The sequence below is a fragment of the Liolophura sinensis genome, chromosome 1 (genome assembly GCF_032854445.1).
Source record: "Liolophura sinensis isolate JHLJ2023 chromosome 1, CUHK_Ljap_v2, whole genome shotgun sequence".
In the NCBI taxonomy this organism is placed as follows: domain Eukaryota; kingdom Metazoa; phylum Mollusca; class Polyplacophora; order Chitonida; family Chitonidae; genus Liolophura; species Liolophura sinensis.
In genome coordinates this window covers 10559416-10579380 of record NC_088295.1, presented here as the reverse complement: position 1 = coordinate 10579380, position 19965 = coordinate 10559416, and the positions used below count along the sequence as shown (strand labels likewise).

General features: G+C 37.8%; 1 protein-coding gene across 2 annotated transcripts; it reads right to left on the bottom strand.

The window, feature by feature from the left end:
• Positions 1-2006: 2006 nt before the first annotated feature.
• Positions 2007-18109, bottom strand: LOC135469265 (uncharacterized). 2 transcript variants are annotated; one of them, XR_010444304.1, is made up of 12 exons: positions 18097-18109; positions 16111-16185; positions 15526-15579; positions 14351-14432; positions 10511-10680; positions 9581-9686; positions 8593-8763; positions 7399-7434; positions 6273-6387; positions 5896-5982; positions 5122-5516; positions 3987-4098 (listed from the first exon to the last, which is right to left on the bottom strand). XR_010444304.1 is itself a non-coding variant. In XM_064747879.1 (11 exons), the coding sequence occupies exons 1-11, from the start codon at positions 18102-18104 to the stop codon at positions 3974-3976; spliced, it is 1029 nt and encodes a 342-aa protein (XP_064603949.1). In that variant the 5' UTR covers positions 18105-18109; the 3' UTR covers positions 2007-3973. The 2 variants fall into 2 exon arrangements, 1 of the variants encoding a protein (XP_064603949.1); XM_064747879.1 differs by lacking the exon at positions 5122-5516 and having other exon boundaries at positions 2007-4098.
• Positions 18110-19965: the final 1856 nt, after the last annotated feature.

The following is a 19965-nucleotide window of genomic DNA, read 5'->3' as shown; positions in this document are numbered from 1 at the left end:
TGCCATCACCACCAGCTGGACCCTAAGTGAATGTGTAATACTGTCAAAGGACATGTGACAATGGGTTAGTAATGAATGGATTGCTCGCCACAGGGTCCACTTGTGTACACCAAAGCGAGTATTCGAGTTTGTTTGTTTTTGGCCAGCAGCTAATTATACGAAGTTTTGGTGATCTCTTGGTGAATATGGATGAGTAGCTTTCAAATGGGATGTTTCTTACCAGGACTGCTCATTTCGAAGGGCTGGGTAGAATCCTCTGAGCTTTCATGGGGGTTCCGATCTTATCCAATCATGCCTGAGGAACTACACAGCGAGTCTAACTAGTTTCACAAAACTTGGTTGTTGTATGGACATTATGTAGAAAAGGCCAAAAAAAATTTGAGTTAATCCCTTATTAAAATTACAACGTGAATTCTTCTCCAGATTGGAACGTTATCGGGTGAATACTCCTAATATGACTTTCACGTGCATTACAAGACAGATGGCTTACAAACAGTACAAACTCGTTGGCTTACAAACAGTACAAACTCGTCAATTTCGTTTTGAACCATTGACGGTTGTTTAGCGTCGTATCAAGAATATTTCATTATATGGTAGAAGAAACCACATTGCGTTGGGTAAACTACCACATACAACAAGTATATATGTATATGTATACTAGAGTTTTAACGTTGTGCTGGCGATGAGGATTCACTAGATGCCTGTACATGTACTGTATGCTCTGGTGGCAGGGCGAGTCCACGCCGACAAATTGATACCGCCACTGAAGTGTCATGCCGAAGCCAGCAAATATTAAACCCCACTCGGTCACATTATACTGACACCGATCCAACCAGTCATGTTTCCTTGTTCTAACCTCTCAGAGCCAAGCGCCAGCAACATTACCATTTTGCAACCTGATCTGCAACCAACTACAGTACCAGCCTGAGGGCCCTAGGCGCTCCGGTGGATGAAGGGCAATGTTTCTGTGCTACACCGCAGGGAGGTAAGCGATCTGTAACCAACTACAGTACCAGCTTGAGGGCCCTAGGCGCTCCGGTGGATGAAGGGCAATGTTTCTGTGCTACACCGCTGGGAGGTAAGCGATCTGCAACCAACTACAGTACCAGCTTGAGGGCCCTAGGCGCTCCGGTGGATGAAGGGCAATGTTTCTGTGCTACACCGCAGGGAGGTAAGCGATCTGCAACCAACTACAGTACCAGCTTGAGGGCCCTAGGCGCTCCGGTGGATGAAGGGCAATGTTTCTGTGCTACACCGCTGGGAGGTAAGCGATCTGCAACCAACTACAGTACCAGCTTGAGGGCCCTAGGCGCTCCGGTGGATGAAGGGCAATGTTTCTGTGCTACACCGCAGGGAGGTAAGCGATCTGCAACCAACTACAGTACCAGCTTCAGGGCCCTATGCGCGCCGGTGGATGAAGGGCAGTGTTTCTGTGCTACACCGGTGGCAGGCAAGCGATCTGCAACCAACTACAGCACCAGCTTAGGCGCGCCGGTGGACGAAGGGCAATGTTTCCCTGAGAAGCTACAAGTGATAACGTAACAGTAAGATTAAATGAATGAATACTTGGGGGCTGAACATCGTACTTACAATTTTTCATTTGTCGACGAGGAGTCACTAAGTGTGTGTACATATATATAGTGTCTTTTTGTGACAACCGCAGGGCATGCCGCCACTGAAGTATCATGCAGAAGACACCAGTCATGACACCCCATCCAGTCACACGAAACTGACACGGGCCAACCAATCCTGTTTCCTTGCTCTAACCTTCCTCTCAGCGCTGAGCGCCAGACGAGGCAGCAACAAGTGCCTTTTTTCATGTCTGATATGACCCCACCCGGGTTTGACCCGGTCTCCCAACTTCGAGGCAAACGCTCTAACAATTATGCCACCGAAGCAGTCAGTAACTGTAAGATATCATTTAATAAACACAAAAAAACGAGAAAACAACAGAAACACAATATTTTTGAAAAAAAAAACAGAAAAAAATTTTTTTTTAATGGCCCACACTTCCGTTTTTCACTTACATTTTACCATTCATATTAACACATAGGAGTATAAAAATACACCAAAATTAGACATTATTATATATAAAAAAAAAAAAAAACACGTATCAATAATACTATGCACCACAAAATTCATTCCTGATGAAGTAAACATGAAAACCTCTTCAAGCCACTGATCCGTGATTGCAGTTAAGATTCAAGTGCGGAGATTAGCATATATAATTGATCAATCAGTTAAGTTACAGCTGCGGTTTCATTTCAGATTATTGGCATTAATTGGTACAATAACAAAATTTATAGTGAGTATTTACTGTTGAAGTTGATTAAAAGAACAAAGGATAAAAAGCCTACCTTCTAGGCATGACACTTTATATGACAGTATCAATATACAAGGACATCAATTTTATTAAACGATTGGTGTAATTTTCATTTGTTCCCGAGCCTTTGCCGAGGAACATTTGAAAATGACATCACGAGTTTAATAAATTTGATATAATGGGTCACGAATTGTACATCCTATTTATCTCATAATTTATTTTGAACGGTTTAGGTCGTTAATAGATGTCTGTTTGTTTCGACAAGTATGTAAATGAGATGCGCACTAATATCGACATATGTGAAACGGCTGAAAGTGAACCACACATTTCACTAAATATAGTTCTCGAAAACATTGAGGAAATCTGTGATTTCTATGATCAGAAAACATATCACAGTCCATTAGTTTACAATAAGGTGACAAGCTTTATTTTTTTTTCAGAAAATATCGGCACTCATAACGGCTCATTTATCGAAACATTTTGACTCCAAAATTGTGGCCTAAATCTAAGGCTCTATGACAAATGACGTCACGCCATGACTGGTGCGAGGAGCGGTGATTTCGAAAATCATACTGAAAGGCAACAAACAACAGAAGTAGTGTGGCTTGCAGCTGCACTTATCATTGGATAACGTTATCAAAGAAAGTTTGGTGACCAATCAAAATTGCGGTTTATTTATATAACGTGTGGAATATTAAATTTTCATCACTGTTGCTATATAACTTATTTATTTATTTATTTGATTGGTGTTTTACTCCGTACTCGATACTTCACTTATACGAGGGCGGCCAGCATTATGGCGGGAGCAAACCGGGCACAGTCTGGGAGAAACCCAGGACCATCCGCAGGTTGGTGATAGACCTTCCCAGGTATGGCCGTAGCCAGCATGAGCTGGAGTTAAACTCACAGTGACTATATTTTGCTGCACTAGCACGCTACCCACCAGGCCATCCCAACCTCTGTATGACAGTATTCAAAACTTCCTTGACTAGAATGAATTAGAAAAATGTTTCCAACTGATGTGTTAAACACAAACTGCAAGGGTAGATAATGGCAGTTAAGGTAAAAAAAAATAAATACTGTTGAGCAGTAAGAAATAAACTCTTCAAAATAAAAGAAAAATCCAAAACCCTAACCAGCGCAGGATGATACAGAGTTTACAGAGACTCAAAAAATCAAATTATTCAGCTATAGCTGTATTGACATTGTATTTTTTTCAACTTTTCGCCTGTTATCAAGAAATTTGAAAATTTCTCTCCCACCAGTCCACGTAGGTATATGTAACTCTTGTAGTCTAGTCTTTACTAACCAGAGCCTTGCCATTTAAAACATGGATTTATATAATAAAAAATGGGATTTCCTGATTTATAGGAAACTGGAATTTCTTGAATTAAAGGAAAATGTGATTTAGCTGTCAGAAAATATGATCCTCTGAATTAAGGGAAAGTATGATCGTTTCAACTGAGGGATAATAATAAGAATTGACAGACAAAAAGAATATTCTGATAGTTAAACTTGTTAGTTTATACAAAATATGACATTTCTACATCAGTCAAATGATATTAAAGGCTGTTATGAATGGAAGAATGAATGTTATCTAATTTATAATAGATTGCTTAACACATAAATTTCTTGTCAACTCTAATGTGATCACTTGAAGTCTGGTTTCTCAGGGTATGTACAGCCTGAATGCTTTATGATGACACTAGCTGCATAATGGCCACAGCGCACACATTCCGCAACAGGTTTACCTTGTACCAGCTGGGCGAGGAATCCTACAAGTAAAAACCATCAGATCATCACCCCATTATCAATAAATTAGACAAATGCAATTAAGGACATAATATTACATACATACCACATGCTGACTTCTAAATATTAATGACATCATGTCAAGGGCCTGTATGTCTACTACAGTGGTCGCCACAGACAGTTTGCTTGTTCATAGTTTTATGTCACATTATTTTAGTCATATATCAAAAGCGTCTGTAATCTTCACTAGATCCTTTCTTTGTAACCCCTGATGCTTGCGCAGTGAAACCTTTGTATGGCAAAGTAATGTTACATTTAGTACAGATTGCTGAAACAATCTTTCACTTGGTGATACAAGCACCAAATCTAACACAAAAGTACTTCACAACCTACTCTCTCAGAGAAGTACGTTACCCAGTTGAAAAAAACAAAAAAGGCTGCCATTTTTCAAGATGGCCACTAAATGAAATGGTTTTAAATGATATTTGAACAATATGTTGACTGAATAATCCTATTTTGATGGTCTATACATCGAAATATATGTTTTTTGAGTATGAGAAATCCAATTCTGCATGAAGGAAATCAAAATTATTGAACATTATGATGATACAATTAAACAAAGAAACAGTCTCTCAATGACGTTTCCAATGTGATGTCTAGGTATGTGACCACCCAATGTGAGACATGGTATGACAGTAAACTGTGTATATTGCCTTTCAGCAGCGTTAGAAGATCTAGTGTCGCTTATCTGGGGTTGACCAGTGCATTAGAAATAGGATTACACTTTGCCGATACATGGGGTTATGTTAACTTCGACTTGACAAATAATACAAATGATAGACTTGTGTGTTGTTGAAAACGACTTGCTGTTGATGTACTGTGTCCATTTATTCTTCTTTTACCTCACATTCGCAGGCACACAACTCTGAACACTTCCGGCTGAAGCGATAGCATTTGCATCCTGATCGTCATTCAGTCTTACAGCCACATTTTTCAACTGCTCACAAGACTGAGCGATGGGTGGAAGGTTTGTCCACAGAACTTACCAGAACACACTATCTTTTTGCCAGCCCCTGCTGACAAGGCTTTCGGTTTGCATTTGGCACACAGTTGCCTGGCCCCATATGCAGGCAGCTCGGAAGGCAGACCGTTTCACTTGATCAATGAGGGATGCGCTTGTCGGTGGAATGGAAACACAAGGCCTTTGCTTCCGAGCAAACAATTCCAGTCTTGCCTCATCAACCTTGCCTGCAGTGCTGTGCTTGTCATACAAAGTGATAAACTTCTCAAGGACATTGAGGTTGGTATCTTCTATGATACGTGAGTATTGACTGAGCTTTTTGAAGACAGGGCTCACTTCAGAGTAAACATCCCATGCTTGCCATGCAGTTTTCTTGCCTTTACCATGAAAAGCTGACACAACATTACAACCAGTGAAGGCCTGAAAGAACGTTTGCAAGATGAGACTTCTGACCACAGTATAGTTTCCCTGTGTTGCTCAATGCTGCAAGGAAAGACTGATTCTCATCTTTAAAGAACTCAATCAGGTCACACTCTAGTGACTGGCAGAATATAAAGACCTGCACATTTTCTACATTTGGCATACAAAATAGGCCAAAGTCATACAAGTAGGCAGGTCTGTTATCCCCGCAGGATAAGATTCACCAGAATCCCCTGGGAATCAGATTTAACTTTTATCCCCACACGATGGAATTCACCTGTATCCCAATCTTAAGAGATTCATCTGCATGCCAACAGAGCAAGATTCACCTGCCTATCCTCAGAGTCAGATTCACTTGTATCCCCATGTATGTACCTACCTCCAACAAAGGCATCCCCTGCCCCGTTTGTGTCCACAAGGTCTTTGGGGTCAATACTGATTGCTGGAAACTCCTGAGCTTTGCCATCTGTGAAATGAAAATAAGCTAAGATTATTGGCAGGATGCACTGTATATCTGGCTCAGAAAAGTAATTTCTACAGGTTGTAGGGTTTAGCTAGAACAGTACATTATTTTGAACGATGTATTTCACATGACTTAGTGTAAGATGTAAGACACACGTCCTTTCCAAACAATGAGCTACATGTAGGCAATGTTAGCCAGTGTTGACAAATGAATTCAAACTATAAATCACAAGAATACTTTCAAATCAAGCTGTTCATTAAGTGTGCATCAGAAGTGCAGCCTTTACACCATACCCTGAGCAACAATGGCAGGCTTGTCTCCATGAGTTATGACCACAATACGGGCACGCTCCTTGTTCTCTTTCGGTAATTCAGCCATCTTAAGGGCTATCTCCCTCAAGTCCTTCGTCTACAAGGAAACAAAACAATGATACAAGATTTTTCGGACACTTACAGGCATAAAAAAGTTGAGACTCAAACAACAAGAATTCTGTAAATAATGCTATTGCCATGCATTTCCACCATCATTGAATCGTCAAAATAACAGCTACATCTCAATGTTCACAAAAGAACAGAAACAGTCATGATTTTGTTGAAAATGGATGAAATTACCTGTAGCTTGAACATAATGTGTAACTAAGTACACTGAAGCTACATGTATGTACCAGGTTTCAAACAATATGCGGGATGAATTATTTTAGGAAAACATCCAGCAAACTGATTCGAGATTGTTAGTCAAACTGTCAAGGTTGGGTAAGTAAATGATAACAAGCTCATAACATAATACAACAATTAACAATTAGCAGATTTTATCTTAATTCTGATTAACTTTTAGCCAAGGGCTTCAGAATCATGAGGTTCTACATATCTGCTAGATAATACATGAAATTCGCTCAAATACTGCCGGCATACAGATCTTAGTTCCACAAGCCTAAATTATCCAATGTATAAAAACCTCCCATCAAGAATGTTTTTCACCTGATTCTATCAACCCTTTTGAAGCACATCATTCAAATTTAACAGCATTATTTATTCATTTCTTTCACAGCAATTTAACGCCAAGCTGAAGAATTTTTCATTTCTACAAACACAAGTTTGATGGTGGTCAGTTTGACAGAGACTAAACTTTTCATCTTTAGGTTATTAACAGCAAGAACTTACTCCATGATGGTGTCAAGCAAGTTCTTAAAACTATTAGTAGTTATTAACTTTAAAGTAGTAGCAAAACACAGATCAGAGACCAGACATACATGTAGACTAATAGGGACAGGCAACAAAATCAGATCTACCAAGGGAGAAAACTCCTGTGCGACCAAAGCAGATTGAATCCTGCATGAAACTTTATGCCTTTATATGTTACAAGACAAAGGAATACCCGGCACTCATTGATCCCCAATCAATCTCCAAAATCACACCTTACCCCAAATTTGTGTTCCTCAGCAAATACTTCTGCTTCCTGAAAAAAAAGCGAAAAAAGCTTGTTTGAAATAAAATAATGTGCAGTCAGATCAGTTCTACATGCTCTGTGCTGGTCAAATGAGTTGTCAAGTTTTTAAAACTTCCACATTCAATTTGAATGGTGGAGGACCTAGAATAGACCCAGAGGAATTTACCACACATCAGGTGGAAATTACCTGGTAAACTTTCTTGTGGGAAACACATCCTTATCAGTCATTCTTTATGGGCCTGTAAGGAAAACACTTTATATGTGTGAAAGGAAGGGTCACACATTCAGAATTGAGAATTGTACTGGACCCAAAGTAAAACAGCATGTTAACATTTAACTTATAAACTTAACATCTAAAAGATGGAAACAGTGTTTCTCTGATGACAGACAAGTCACAAGTATTTGATTTCATTTATTTGAAAGTTGTTTTAATGCCATTCTCAATAAATTTTATCCACAAAGGTGGCCAGTCCTATGCATGAGTGTGCCATGTTCATGGAAGTGATCTTTTTCAAACTTCATGTGTAAGAGAACACTTTTGATAGCCTATAGCTACAAAGAAAAATGGAAGTGGGGAAATTTCCGTTCTATGAATGAAACCACATTTCCTGTGACCAAAGGACTCCCTCCAGGATATTTATATATTTAAATCTGATTCTTGTATAAGTGCAAGAATTGGAGTGCCTGACATAAATCACTGATAATTTGTTAGTTACTTTCGAACATTCCAAGGTGTGACATGAGGACATGTCTCAACGTATAGTACTGTCAGAACTAGACAAGTGGTTTCCAGCTAGCGTCATGTAAGACTGTGATATGAAACACAGCAGAGCTCTTGATGGCACTTATGACCCAAAACACTTGAAGTGGGGGAATACCAAAAAAAACTGAACTAAATTGTTTAATTTAGCAATTTAAGGCAAACACATTAACTGGATTTCCAGATGCAAGTATCAATGCTCATAAACTGACGGACTGACTGATGCTGTAAGCCAAGACACTAATTCGAAAAATAAAATATGAAGTTCACTTGTTTAGATATTATAAAAAAAAGACCGTGAATTTTACAGAGTTTGGCCATTTCAATGCTGTGAAACAATATTTGGATCTCAGTCTTAAATCTTGTTGAGAAGTGAAAAGAGGTGTCCAAAGAGTGAAGATTCTTACCGTTTCATTTCCAAATAAAATATCTACATATGGCATCACTGACATCATTGGTTCCTTGAAGAATTGACAGAGGAAAGGTGCTGATAAATTGAATGTGAATGTTTTCTTCTTCTCGTGAGAGTGCTTAGCAATCCTCAATATGGCCGATGGACAAACAGTCAGTGGAAATGCCTGGAAGTCAAACACATCAGAGGAACGATTGAGCAACTGAACATTTACATATCTGATTATTTGATTGGAGTGTTACGCCGTACTCACAAATATTTCACTTATACAACAACAGCTAGCATTATGGCGAGAGGAAACCGGCCAGAGCCCGCGCATCCTCCAATAAACACATTAAAAGAACGTCATCACATCTGACTTGTATATGGTTGTACATACAATGTAGTATTGTGAAATTGTAAACAGTATGGGAATACTTAAACGCAGAATTACACAAAAATAATTTATCATTTATAAGCACAATTAATAGAACCACAAAACCACAGGTAAACTGAACGAATGAATGATTATGTTAAAAACAGGAAAAACCATATATATATGGTTATCCATGAGAAAACGCATCATTGTTTTTTCTTTTGTTTTTACAAGCGTATGATTATCACACCCCTTTCCAAAAACCATGTAATTAGCACACCTAAATTGCTTCTGCCCAGACCTGTGAGTGTGATTAACACACCTAAATGCATTCTCCCCAGACCTGGGAGAGTAAAAGCATGCCTCAAATTCGAAGGCCTGAAAATGACAGCATACATAATCACAATATGGAAGAGATGAACCTATACAAAACTGGCTAAAGCTCTAAAAACCATTACAACAGTTTTAAGAGCCTCAATAAACCAATTTTATTATAACTCTTTTGATACAGGCCAATCATCTTCAAATGCGTACATGTAATGTCATCAACAGTGGTTGCTCTTAAATAGTAGAGTTCAAAGTAGACACAGATACTTTAAAATAAACACCCCGAAGCAAAAATACTCACAGCACAGTAATAAAATTGTGCTTTTTCTACCAGAGCCCAGTTTTCTGGCACATCTAAATGATCTTCTGTAAAACAATTTGCTGCTGCCAAATATGCACATAGTGATCTGAAAAGAAAATGATGTTAAATGTTAATGACAGAAGGCATGTAAAATGTAAAATTCAATGTAATATACTATCCTTAAAAGTCATCTCAAGAGGACCTTAATGCCAAGAAATGAAATATATAAATATAAATATATAAACCCTTACTATTCCTTTATAAGATAAATGCACAATTTTCCATTTTATTTTTTTTTTTTTTTTCCTGGTCTTTTCTGAAATATGCATTTAATGTGCACCAAGACCTGCTTAGACATGTAACCTGTTGACGTCACTTGAGGCAGAAGCCATAATATAAGCCAGATCTTCTGATTTTACTGATGGTTCAGACTCCTGTCCACTGATATATATATATATGTACCTATGACAATCACCCCACATGTGTACAATGGTACTGTACATTTACACCAGCCTCATGTTCTATAACATACCTGTGTGTACCTGTGACAATCACCCCACATGTGTACAATGGTACTGTACATTTACACCAGCCTCATGTTCTATAACATACCTGTGTGTACCTGTGACAATCACCCCACATGTGTACAATGGTACTGTACATTTACACCAGCCTCATGTTCTATAACATACCTGTGTGTACCTGTGACAATCACCCCACATGTGTACAATGGTACTGTACATTAACACCAGCCTCATGTTCTATAACATACCTGTGTGTACCTGTGACAATCACCCCACGTGTACAATGATACTGTACATTAACACCAGTCTCCCGTTCTATAACATACCTGTGTGTACCTGTGACAATCACCCCACATATGTACACTGGTACAGTACATTAACACCCAAATCCTGTTCTATAACATACCTGTGGGCACCTGTGACAATCACCCCACACGTGCCTGTAGGTTCTTTGTCTGTATACTGGTATTTCACATTGACACCCGCCTCTTGGGCTTTCTCTGTTAACTTGTCCCCGAACTTGTCCTTGCTCACACAGCCAAAATATGTTGTTGTTTTCGGGACTCCAAGAAGCCACTGGATCCAAAAGAGAAAAGAAGCTAAAGGTAATATCTATATATCTAAAATTGCTTTGTTTATTTTTATCTATTTGCTTGGTGTATTATGCCATACTCAAGAATATTTCACTTGTACGACGGCAGCCAGCATTATGGTGTGAGGAAACCGGGTAAAGCCTGAGGGAAACTCACGACCATCTGCAGGTTGCTGCAAGACCTTCCCATGTTGGTAAAATTGTTTTGAATTTTAAGTTACATGTATATCTAAGAGAATTTCTCTTCTATCTCAATGTATGTATATTTGCAGGCTTTTATATTCCCCTAACAGATATTCCAAAATAAATCCACCCAAAATTAAGTTCAACTTAAAAAACAAAAAAAAATATATTACAATTGAAAAATGCACCGTACAGATTGTAATTTGAAAGCATTTCATTGCTAAGCAGTTTATCGGAATATTCTTCTCCTCTCTAAAGGACTCTGAAGAACTTTGTACCAACCCCATACACTGGTCCTCAAGATCTTATGCTGGATTTTAGGACTTTTGAAAAACACATGAGAACCTTCACTTACATAATGCAAAGAAAGATATTAAGCAAAGGGACACTCCTTTTAAAGGCAAATATCAAATTGCTCAGCCTCTAGCTAATGACTCTGTCGAGAACTACATGTATGTCTATGCAACCCAACTAAACATATCCAATGTGGGCTGTACACTCACTGGCATGAACAACCTTTTGGATGGAGAAAAGAAGTCTCTTAATAAATTACACACACTCAACAATACCACTGTAATACAGAATGTCTCTGATTACATTAGGAGGAACACAGGCAGCTCCATGATGGTATTCCCTACCAGGAAATCGGAACGATTGACCTCAATATCACGAAAGTACATCAGGTTGTATGTGAACTATTCAACACAAAACAAATTGATGAACAGTGTCATGAATATCTCTGATATTTCCTGCCCCATGCTAACACTATATTTCCTATCCAAAATCCACAAAATTAAAGAGGTGCTTGATGAACTGGACCCTACTAGCCCAGTGCTCTATACGGAGCTTAGCATCCCTGGACGGCCTATCATTACCCAGTGTGGCGCACCAACGGAAAAACATTTTCTTGACTATTTCCTCTTACGTATTGTTAGGAAACAGGACACATACCTACTGGATACGAGTCATCTTATCAATCTAATCGAAGGACTACATGTCCCGGATAACACGCTCCTAATTGCATATGATATAACGTCGCTTTACACCAATCTCAGTTTCTCAGAGATATTGAGTACACTTCAAGCTGACCTGTCCCTTTACCATGGCATCCAATACATTGCCAATCAATCAATCGCCCCTTTGATCAGTCAGTTTTAAAAACTGCTGACCTTATTTTAAACTCTAATGAGTTTACCTTAACGACAAACATTACAAGCATATAATGTGAGCGCCCCTGGTTGCAGTCCCCTCCCCTGAACTTTGTGACACTGCCATTTTCAGGCACATCAATCAGATCCTGAACAAATTTACCCATCGCAATAGCATAATCTTTCACAAACGATTCAGAGAGGATGGTTTCATCATAAAGTCTATCAGACTTGTGGCTAAACATCTCTCTGAGCTTGCAAACCAAGAAGACTCACTCCTCAAATTTATTTACAAGATGTCAAATACAGAGAGGAATTTTCTGGAGAGGGAGAGAGATTCCAGCGGGATTCGATCCTTGATCTGAAATGCCAGTCAAAGCCCACCGAAACATACCAATATCTACACCGCATGTCGGCACACCATCTGTCCTGTTTTAAATCTTTTATCAGCGGGGAATTCACCAAGTACCGTCATAACTGCAACAATGTACCGGATTTCTTTCAGAAATCTGCACTCTTCAAATCTAAATTGCCCATCAGTTGACTCCAGTGTGAACAAAGTGAAATTTGAGAACCGTCCTATGAGATTCCTCTGGAAAAAGTAGACTACTAAAGTCATGTCCAACAAACAAATACAGTTTACAACCACGTATCAGAATCATCAAAGGAATATTAGAAACATCCTTCACAAATACTAGCATCTGATCGAAGGAAATAAAGATTCTAATGAAATATTTCCTCTTCGTCCTCTAATCAGCTACCGTAGAGACAAGAACCTACGTAAAATCCTGCGTGAATTCAAATTATAGCATATGCTATATTTGTCGTGGACTCCTGATGAGGGCAGATGTGAGCATTACATGCCGAACATACCCGAAACACTGTAAACATAGTCATGTGTAGATTGAACCAATCTTCAATGCTATGACAACTATTCACTTATATACAGAGCTGTCTCTTTTAGTTATGTACTATGTACACAGTCTGAGTCTACCCAAGTTAACTTTTGGGTGTGGCTTACTAGATAAGTTTTTCCTCAGGACACAAAACTTGTATCAGACAAAAAGACGTCTTCATTGCAAAAAATTGCTCAAGAAATAAAAATCAAGAGAAGAGTGAGTCTTTGCGAGGAATTTATCAGTTAAAAAGGTTCTTGAAGAACTGTACCCAAATGAGATGCAGGGGCTGCATCCCAAAACGATTTACTTTCTGTCTCTTTGCTGTATACTTCCTTTGTCCGATGCCACTAGTGATAGAGGGTTTACTTATATCGAGCTAAAAGTGCGGAAATCTTCAGGGAAGTATGATTCCCCCCTAGATTAACTCCTCAGAGTTAAGCTGTTTCCTCTGAAGTTAAACGAGGAGATGGTAAATAAAGCTATTGATATCTTTGACACGACTTCAACAAAGATAGGTCCGTTGAGCTTGACCAATGGAGTGATAGTTCACAACTTTGTCCAAAAAAAATTGTTATCAGAGAATAAAGGTCAGAATACTGTCATGGTTTATTGTCATGAGTTGTCATATGCTTTTTCTTTTAATCTGTCTTTTATCAAAGATGCTGCAGAAATAAATATGGTCCACCACTGTGTACCTTATGAGGTACGAAAGAGCTTACTTCCATCTTTTGTTTTAAATACATTAGGTGTTTGCCTCTCTGTTGGTTAGGGTCGAATTTCCCCGAACCCCAGCTATTTGGGGAATTTTGGTTATCTGTGCTAAACACTGACTCTGCCCAAATAAGGGGAATATAAAGCCCTGATATGTATATATGAATGCTTATGCAAGTCTGTTCATAACTTATAAATCTTATTCACCTCTGGTTATCTGTCATTGTTTTTTTGGTTTTTTTTTTTTAAATACTGTTCATTTATTATTCTTAAAGAGACACAGAATCGATACTGACTGGCTGAGAGTGCCTGAATAAATCTGCCATACCTAAAATTCAGCATAGGCTGGGCATAGCCTGAATTTGTTTATCTTTCACATCAAATACAAGTATATAGTACTTGATGCTCTTCCAGAAACAAAACTACAGTTAAGCCAGATGTGGCTATATTTCAGGTTACTATGCCTCTGGTAGGATTAGTGTGATAATATTATGAGAAAGGATGATTTATTGTTCAATTACACAGATAAATCACACAGCTGTCTACATTACTATTTCTCCCAGGTGTGAAGTATGTGGTAGTACTATTCGCACATCCACAAGGGAAACACACAAATATATCGCAGTTAACTACAGACATTTGTTTATAATGGCATGTATATGAATTCTAAACAAAAAAAAATGAAGCCTGACAAAAACACAACATGAGGATACCTGTGCTACTCTTATGGCGTTCTGTGTGGCACCCCCGGGAATGTAATCCACCTGCTTGAAGGTCTCCACCATGTCTGCATACCTGGAAATACATGCACCTGTATCACTGACATTTCAATGTACATGCTTCCTAGAACAACATGGCACATATACCTAGTGTTATAGGAAAAGTGAAACTGTATGAGGTCATGGTAAGTTATACAATGTTATAGTTTATATGTTCAAATGGTCCTTACGGCAGAGCTGATCTAATACTGTCATAGCTATAGTGTTGTCTAACTGAAGACTCATGTTGAGAACAGCCGACTGGAGACCACACCCAGTCACAGTACATGTACATCGCTATTTGAATGAACGCTGCTTGTATTTTCCCCATATGCGGAGTTACAAAAACCATCAGCAAACTGATTCATTTAGTTATTTTACTTTCATTTAATGCCATACTTGTAAACTGTCAGACTTGTATGATGGAGGACAGTGTTGTATTTCCTTGTTTTAATTGATTGGTGTTTTACACTGTACCCAAGAAAATTTCACTTATACGACAGCAGCCAGCATTATGGTGGAAAGAAACTGGGCAGAGACAAAGGGGAAACCCGTGATCAAAAGCTGTTGATGTAACCAGGATGACTAATATTCTTTTTACTTGTGCCACATATTACCACTGAAAACTGATTGCTATGGAAACAAACTATGTCCTGTCTTTAGAGATGCACAGGTTGAGTCAAACTGGTTGTTAACTTATTGTTTGAAGGATTCATCATCGTCAAGGAAACTGTTTTTCTCTTATCCACTGAAAATCTCGTTTTCAGAGAGCAGTGGACATTTAATTCACATGATTTGCATAATTTGTCAAATAATCTTTAATACACGGCCTCCTGACTAGTTATTGAAGGCAAGGTTATAATGAAGTATATGTCAGATGAAAGATCATTAAACATTGTCGGTATGTTAAGCGGCAAATCCTCACGTGAAATCAATGGTTCCAACATGGCCAGAAATGGCCACTGTAGAATCCAAAGTTTCTAAATTCATCTTATCAGGTTGAAAAAATTCAAAGGAAATAAATCATACTACTTTTATGGACAATGATTAATCATGTTTGACCTGACATACACTTCACCATAGTGTTTTGCCTTTACTACAGACAATGTCCACAGCACTGGTAAGCTTACATTGGCTTATGTTTATCCTCTGCCAATATGGCATCATCTGCTTTCAGGTCATACCTGTCAACACAAACATCAGTACTGATACACAAGCAAATTACATCCACAATCACCATACACAATTTTAACAAAACGGAAAACAGCCAAACAGAGACAGACAAAGGAAAAAACTTATCACGGACTTTTAATAGTTTATTAATAAAAACTTAAGATTACTGAGTCTGAAGTGCTCGTTTTTGAGAATTTACAATCTAACTTTTTTATATGATTTGACATTTAACTTTTTTTTTATTCTACGTCTTATGCCACAGCCTTATAGTTATAACTAATACTTCCTGGATCTCATTTCAAACAGAAAAATTCTTTTTAATAAGTTTGTGTAAAACTTTTTTATATATCACTATAATATCATAGTTTGGTAGTTATATAAAAAACAATATGTCCTAACACTATATACCTAAATAAAACAGGTTTACTACCACAAATATTTTTTAATACTTTAACTGCAATTTTAGAACACTGAGTCAGGCTGAGAATAATGAAGCAGCCAGGTACATTCAGAACACCCTGAATCATCATGTCATAACTTACTTTTTCAGGAATTCTTCTGTTCCATTGACACAAATATCCAGCAGAGGATTGCCATAGCCGAGCAGTATGCCTTCACTGTAAAACAAATAAAATACAGTAATATACAGTGATGATATGTCACAATGGTAGTTTTAAAATGTATGAAGTGTAAACATTTCCAAAGACATTATTCTGTAGCTAATAACTAATAAGGTCTTTAAATATTACAATTGCCCTTCTGCATTAATGGCCATCAAATAAACTGGTTAGCGACAGTAGCCACATTGCTAGCATTAATTATACCTTAGCTCTTCTGAAAATAAAGGTAGAAATTGTGTCTCACTTTCGGCGTCTTTTTATCTCTTTTTATTTTTATATTAAAAATCAAAATAGCAGACATGCGTGAATCAATTTCTTGCAAAAACTCACAGCGAACTACAAATATATCAACAGTTTCCAAAAGACCTATCACTTAACATTAACTTTGTTGAGATGGAGATACTCACTCACCAGCTTACTTAAATTCTTTTTTGACAAACTGCAAATGCTTGATGAAAAAGTTAAGCATGCACTGGCAAAATTGTGTGTGGTGACACACAGAAGGAAAAAACATTTCCCATAGGGGGTAGTGATATGGAGGTAGTTCAGTGGAATAAGCTGTGATGCAGGGATAATTAAAGGTTGTCAGATTTAAATAAAGATTACATCACCTTAAAAGCCATATTATTTTTTTTACATTTAAAATGCAAAAATCAGTGAGTTTCTACACTGTGTTTTGGGGCAAATATTGAACAAGCTGAAGCACAGAGACACCTTCTTTTTTCTCTGCTAAGAAGACTTACACATTAAGTACAGATGTAAATGTAGCAGTACATGTATATATTATACCAAAAAAAATTGAATTTGGCAGTAAGGCTACCAAACAGCTCGGATGTAGGAGACATATGAACTTCAGCTCAATACATGAAGTGCTGAAGTTGTGAATTTTGTAATTTGCATTAATTAATATGCACACAGAACATCAGCGATGAAACATTCCCCTCGTGTTAATGTGCTTTATATGCATGAATGTTTATATGAAGGTCAATACATTCAGTACTATCTGCAATACTATCTGCAATACTATCCCCAGACATTTACTTTAACACTGATTGTAACACACAAGACATAATGTCATGAACTTTGTAATTTATGGCATTTAACATGCAAAACAACCAAAGAACACCTCCCTGTTATTGTGCTCTACATGTGTTCATAAGCTGGGCTCAATAATGCAGTGTTGTTTAAAATACCACCCCAAACATTTTGTTTAACACTGGTTTCCCAATCGTTAAAAGACGCTAAATATTATTTATTCTAACAAATCATTTTTTTTAAACACCATATTTGGAATCAGCATAACAAGGTCCATTATACTTTGGATACTTTATTAAAAGGTGTTTTTTTCTTTTAAGTCATGATATAATCATAATTAAGTGATCCTGAAGCTGTGATAATAGGGACATCAAGTTGAAGCTGTGATAATAGGGACATCAAGTTGAAGCTGTGAAAATAGGGACGTCAAGTTGAAGTTGTAATAATAGGGACATCAAGTTGAAGCTGTAATAATAGGGACATCAAGTTGAAGTCATCATAACAGCGACAAGACAGTAAAGATGAGGAAGGAGGGGAGAGGAAATTAAGGTATGTACTTCAAGTATGTATTCCATCTTTTTTTCTTTGTTTTTTGTTTTTTTTTGTTTTGTTTTTAAGCATTTAAGCATATGAAAAATCTAATCACCCTGGCGTTACAATAAATCAAATGTCTGCATGTTATATGGCATAGCTATGATCATTGTCATTATCATGTTACAGTATATATGAATATTTTTATAAAATCCATACCAAAATATTCAAGGTACAGTAATTGCCAACATATATTCACTGCATCTGCACGTGACAGCTTGTCTACAAACATTCTAATAGCCTGTGAAACTGTACAACTTGACACACTAACCTATCACCCACCTTGCCATCCTGACGATTGTAACTGATAAAGAGGCCGCCAAAGGGAGCAAGTCCACCTTATATACCCGTAGGTGAGTCCAATGTGATACGGTGGGGGAGAGGAGAGTTGCATTAGAAATTGAGCAAGCTTTAATGTTTACAAAAAATTGTGGTACATGTGATCAATCAACAAAATGATAAAAGATCAGCTGTAGATTGACTATGTGATCCTGAAAGACCTAGTAAACAACATTATTTACATGTGCATGATGTTGTCTGCTACTCGACAGTAGGCTCAAACAGTACAGCCTGCAGTACATGTGGTAGCCTACCTGTTCAACCATGCAGCTGATAATTTGCTCATATTTAAAACGAAGCTTAATCTGAGTAAGTACAGTGCTCCAACCCTAAAATGACTAATAAACATGCCGCACTAACACTAATGATCAGGTTTGTTTTTGTTCTAGCGGCCTATCTGAAATCTGGATTGTCCACCACACCACGTGCACCGACCGGCCTGCTATGTGCACGTTGAATGTTGTTGGGACTGCGTGAGTAAGATATACGTTGGGACAGGTAGCCAGGCTGAGTGAGTTTGAACCCCTGTTATCAGCTCATACCTGAACACTCTGATAAAGCGATAACGTTGGTTTTAGCTCATACACAAAGACCGCATTAGAACATATATCACCTCGTTTCTGATCGTGTCTTCTTCGCCGGTGGAGCTCCGTTTTCTCCCGCCATGTTGCAAGCATCGCTATGTTCTCTAATAGTCAAGGGGAATAACTGTACACATGCTTGATTTTTCCAGTTGATTTCCCACTCTTCCACATATGAACTGATAGTACTGTATGTAGGCTGGGATATAGTATGAACATGCTATATCCCAGACATACGGTTGTAGCCATTGTTCACCACCATAGTGATACATTTGTACTAAATTGTGAAAGTCTTGAACTCCACAATGACGTATACTGTGTAAACTACACTTCTCAATTCATAAAGGAACATTGTGTGAACTGCATTAACCTATAGTTGTACTACTTGAAAGTGATAGTGAGTATAAAACAAAGCCAGGCCTCATACCTCAAAATGATGTGGTATTGTATGTTTTACGCCATACTAAGGAATATCACGTGGTATTGTAAGAGACATTCTGACACCGTGGACTGTTATATGTACATGAATAGTGGTTAACCAAGGGCTAAAAAATATCAACAACAAATTGTCTTTCTTGAACTGTATGTTCTTGTGGCATTTGATGGTATTGTTGCACACGTATCAGTTTCGTTACCAACCACTTGCCATATTTAATGTTTTACCTGGACTCAAAATTTCAGGCTCATTCTTCTTTATTAACACTTGTTCGGACATATCATAATGATGCCTCCTTGTAAAGTTTGGGACTGTGCGAGATGGGACAGTGGAAGAGTTCATGCTAGTCTAGTTTCTTCCACTCATAAAACTGGCTGTAATCATATGAAACTGAAAAATTTTTGAGTAGGCATGAATTTTATTGATGAAATAAATTTTTAAAAAATAAATATATTCTGGGACAGTAGACATATTTTCAGTGCTGCATCACTGAAGCACAATACCAAAGATCTGCTACCAATCAGGTCATTTCGCCACATTTGGGCATACATAGTAACACAAAATACTTTTTCTTAAATGTAAATGCTTAACGTATGCATGCACCAATGGACTACCAAGCTGTATGCTGTCTACACCTGGAATGCCAAAAGATTTTAAGTATAAATTTGGGATGTCAACATAATTTCTGGTTCAATCTACATTTATCTGAACGCAGGTATTGAATGTAGTACTCAAGGATTTTCACTTGTCTGACAACAGTCATGTTCACGAGTTGACGAAACTGGAGAGTGAGTA

Excerpts from the sequence above, each read along its gene's own strand:
- LOC135469265 (XM_064747879.1), bottom strand. Across the intron at positions 15,580-16,110 it reads ACAGAAGAATTCCTGAAAAA|GTATGACCTGAAAGCAGATG; the intron begins GTAAGTTATGAC and ends TTGTGTTGACAG. Across the intron at positions 5,983-6,272 it reads GCCTGCCATTGTTGCTCAGG|ATGGCAAAGCTCAGGAGTTT; the intron begins GTATGGTGTAAA and ends TTCATTTCACAG.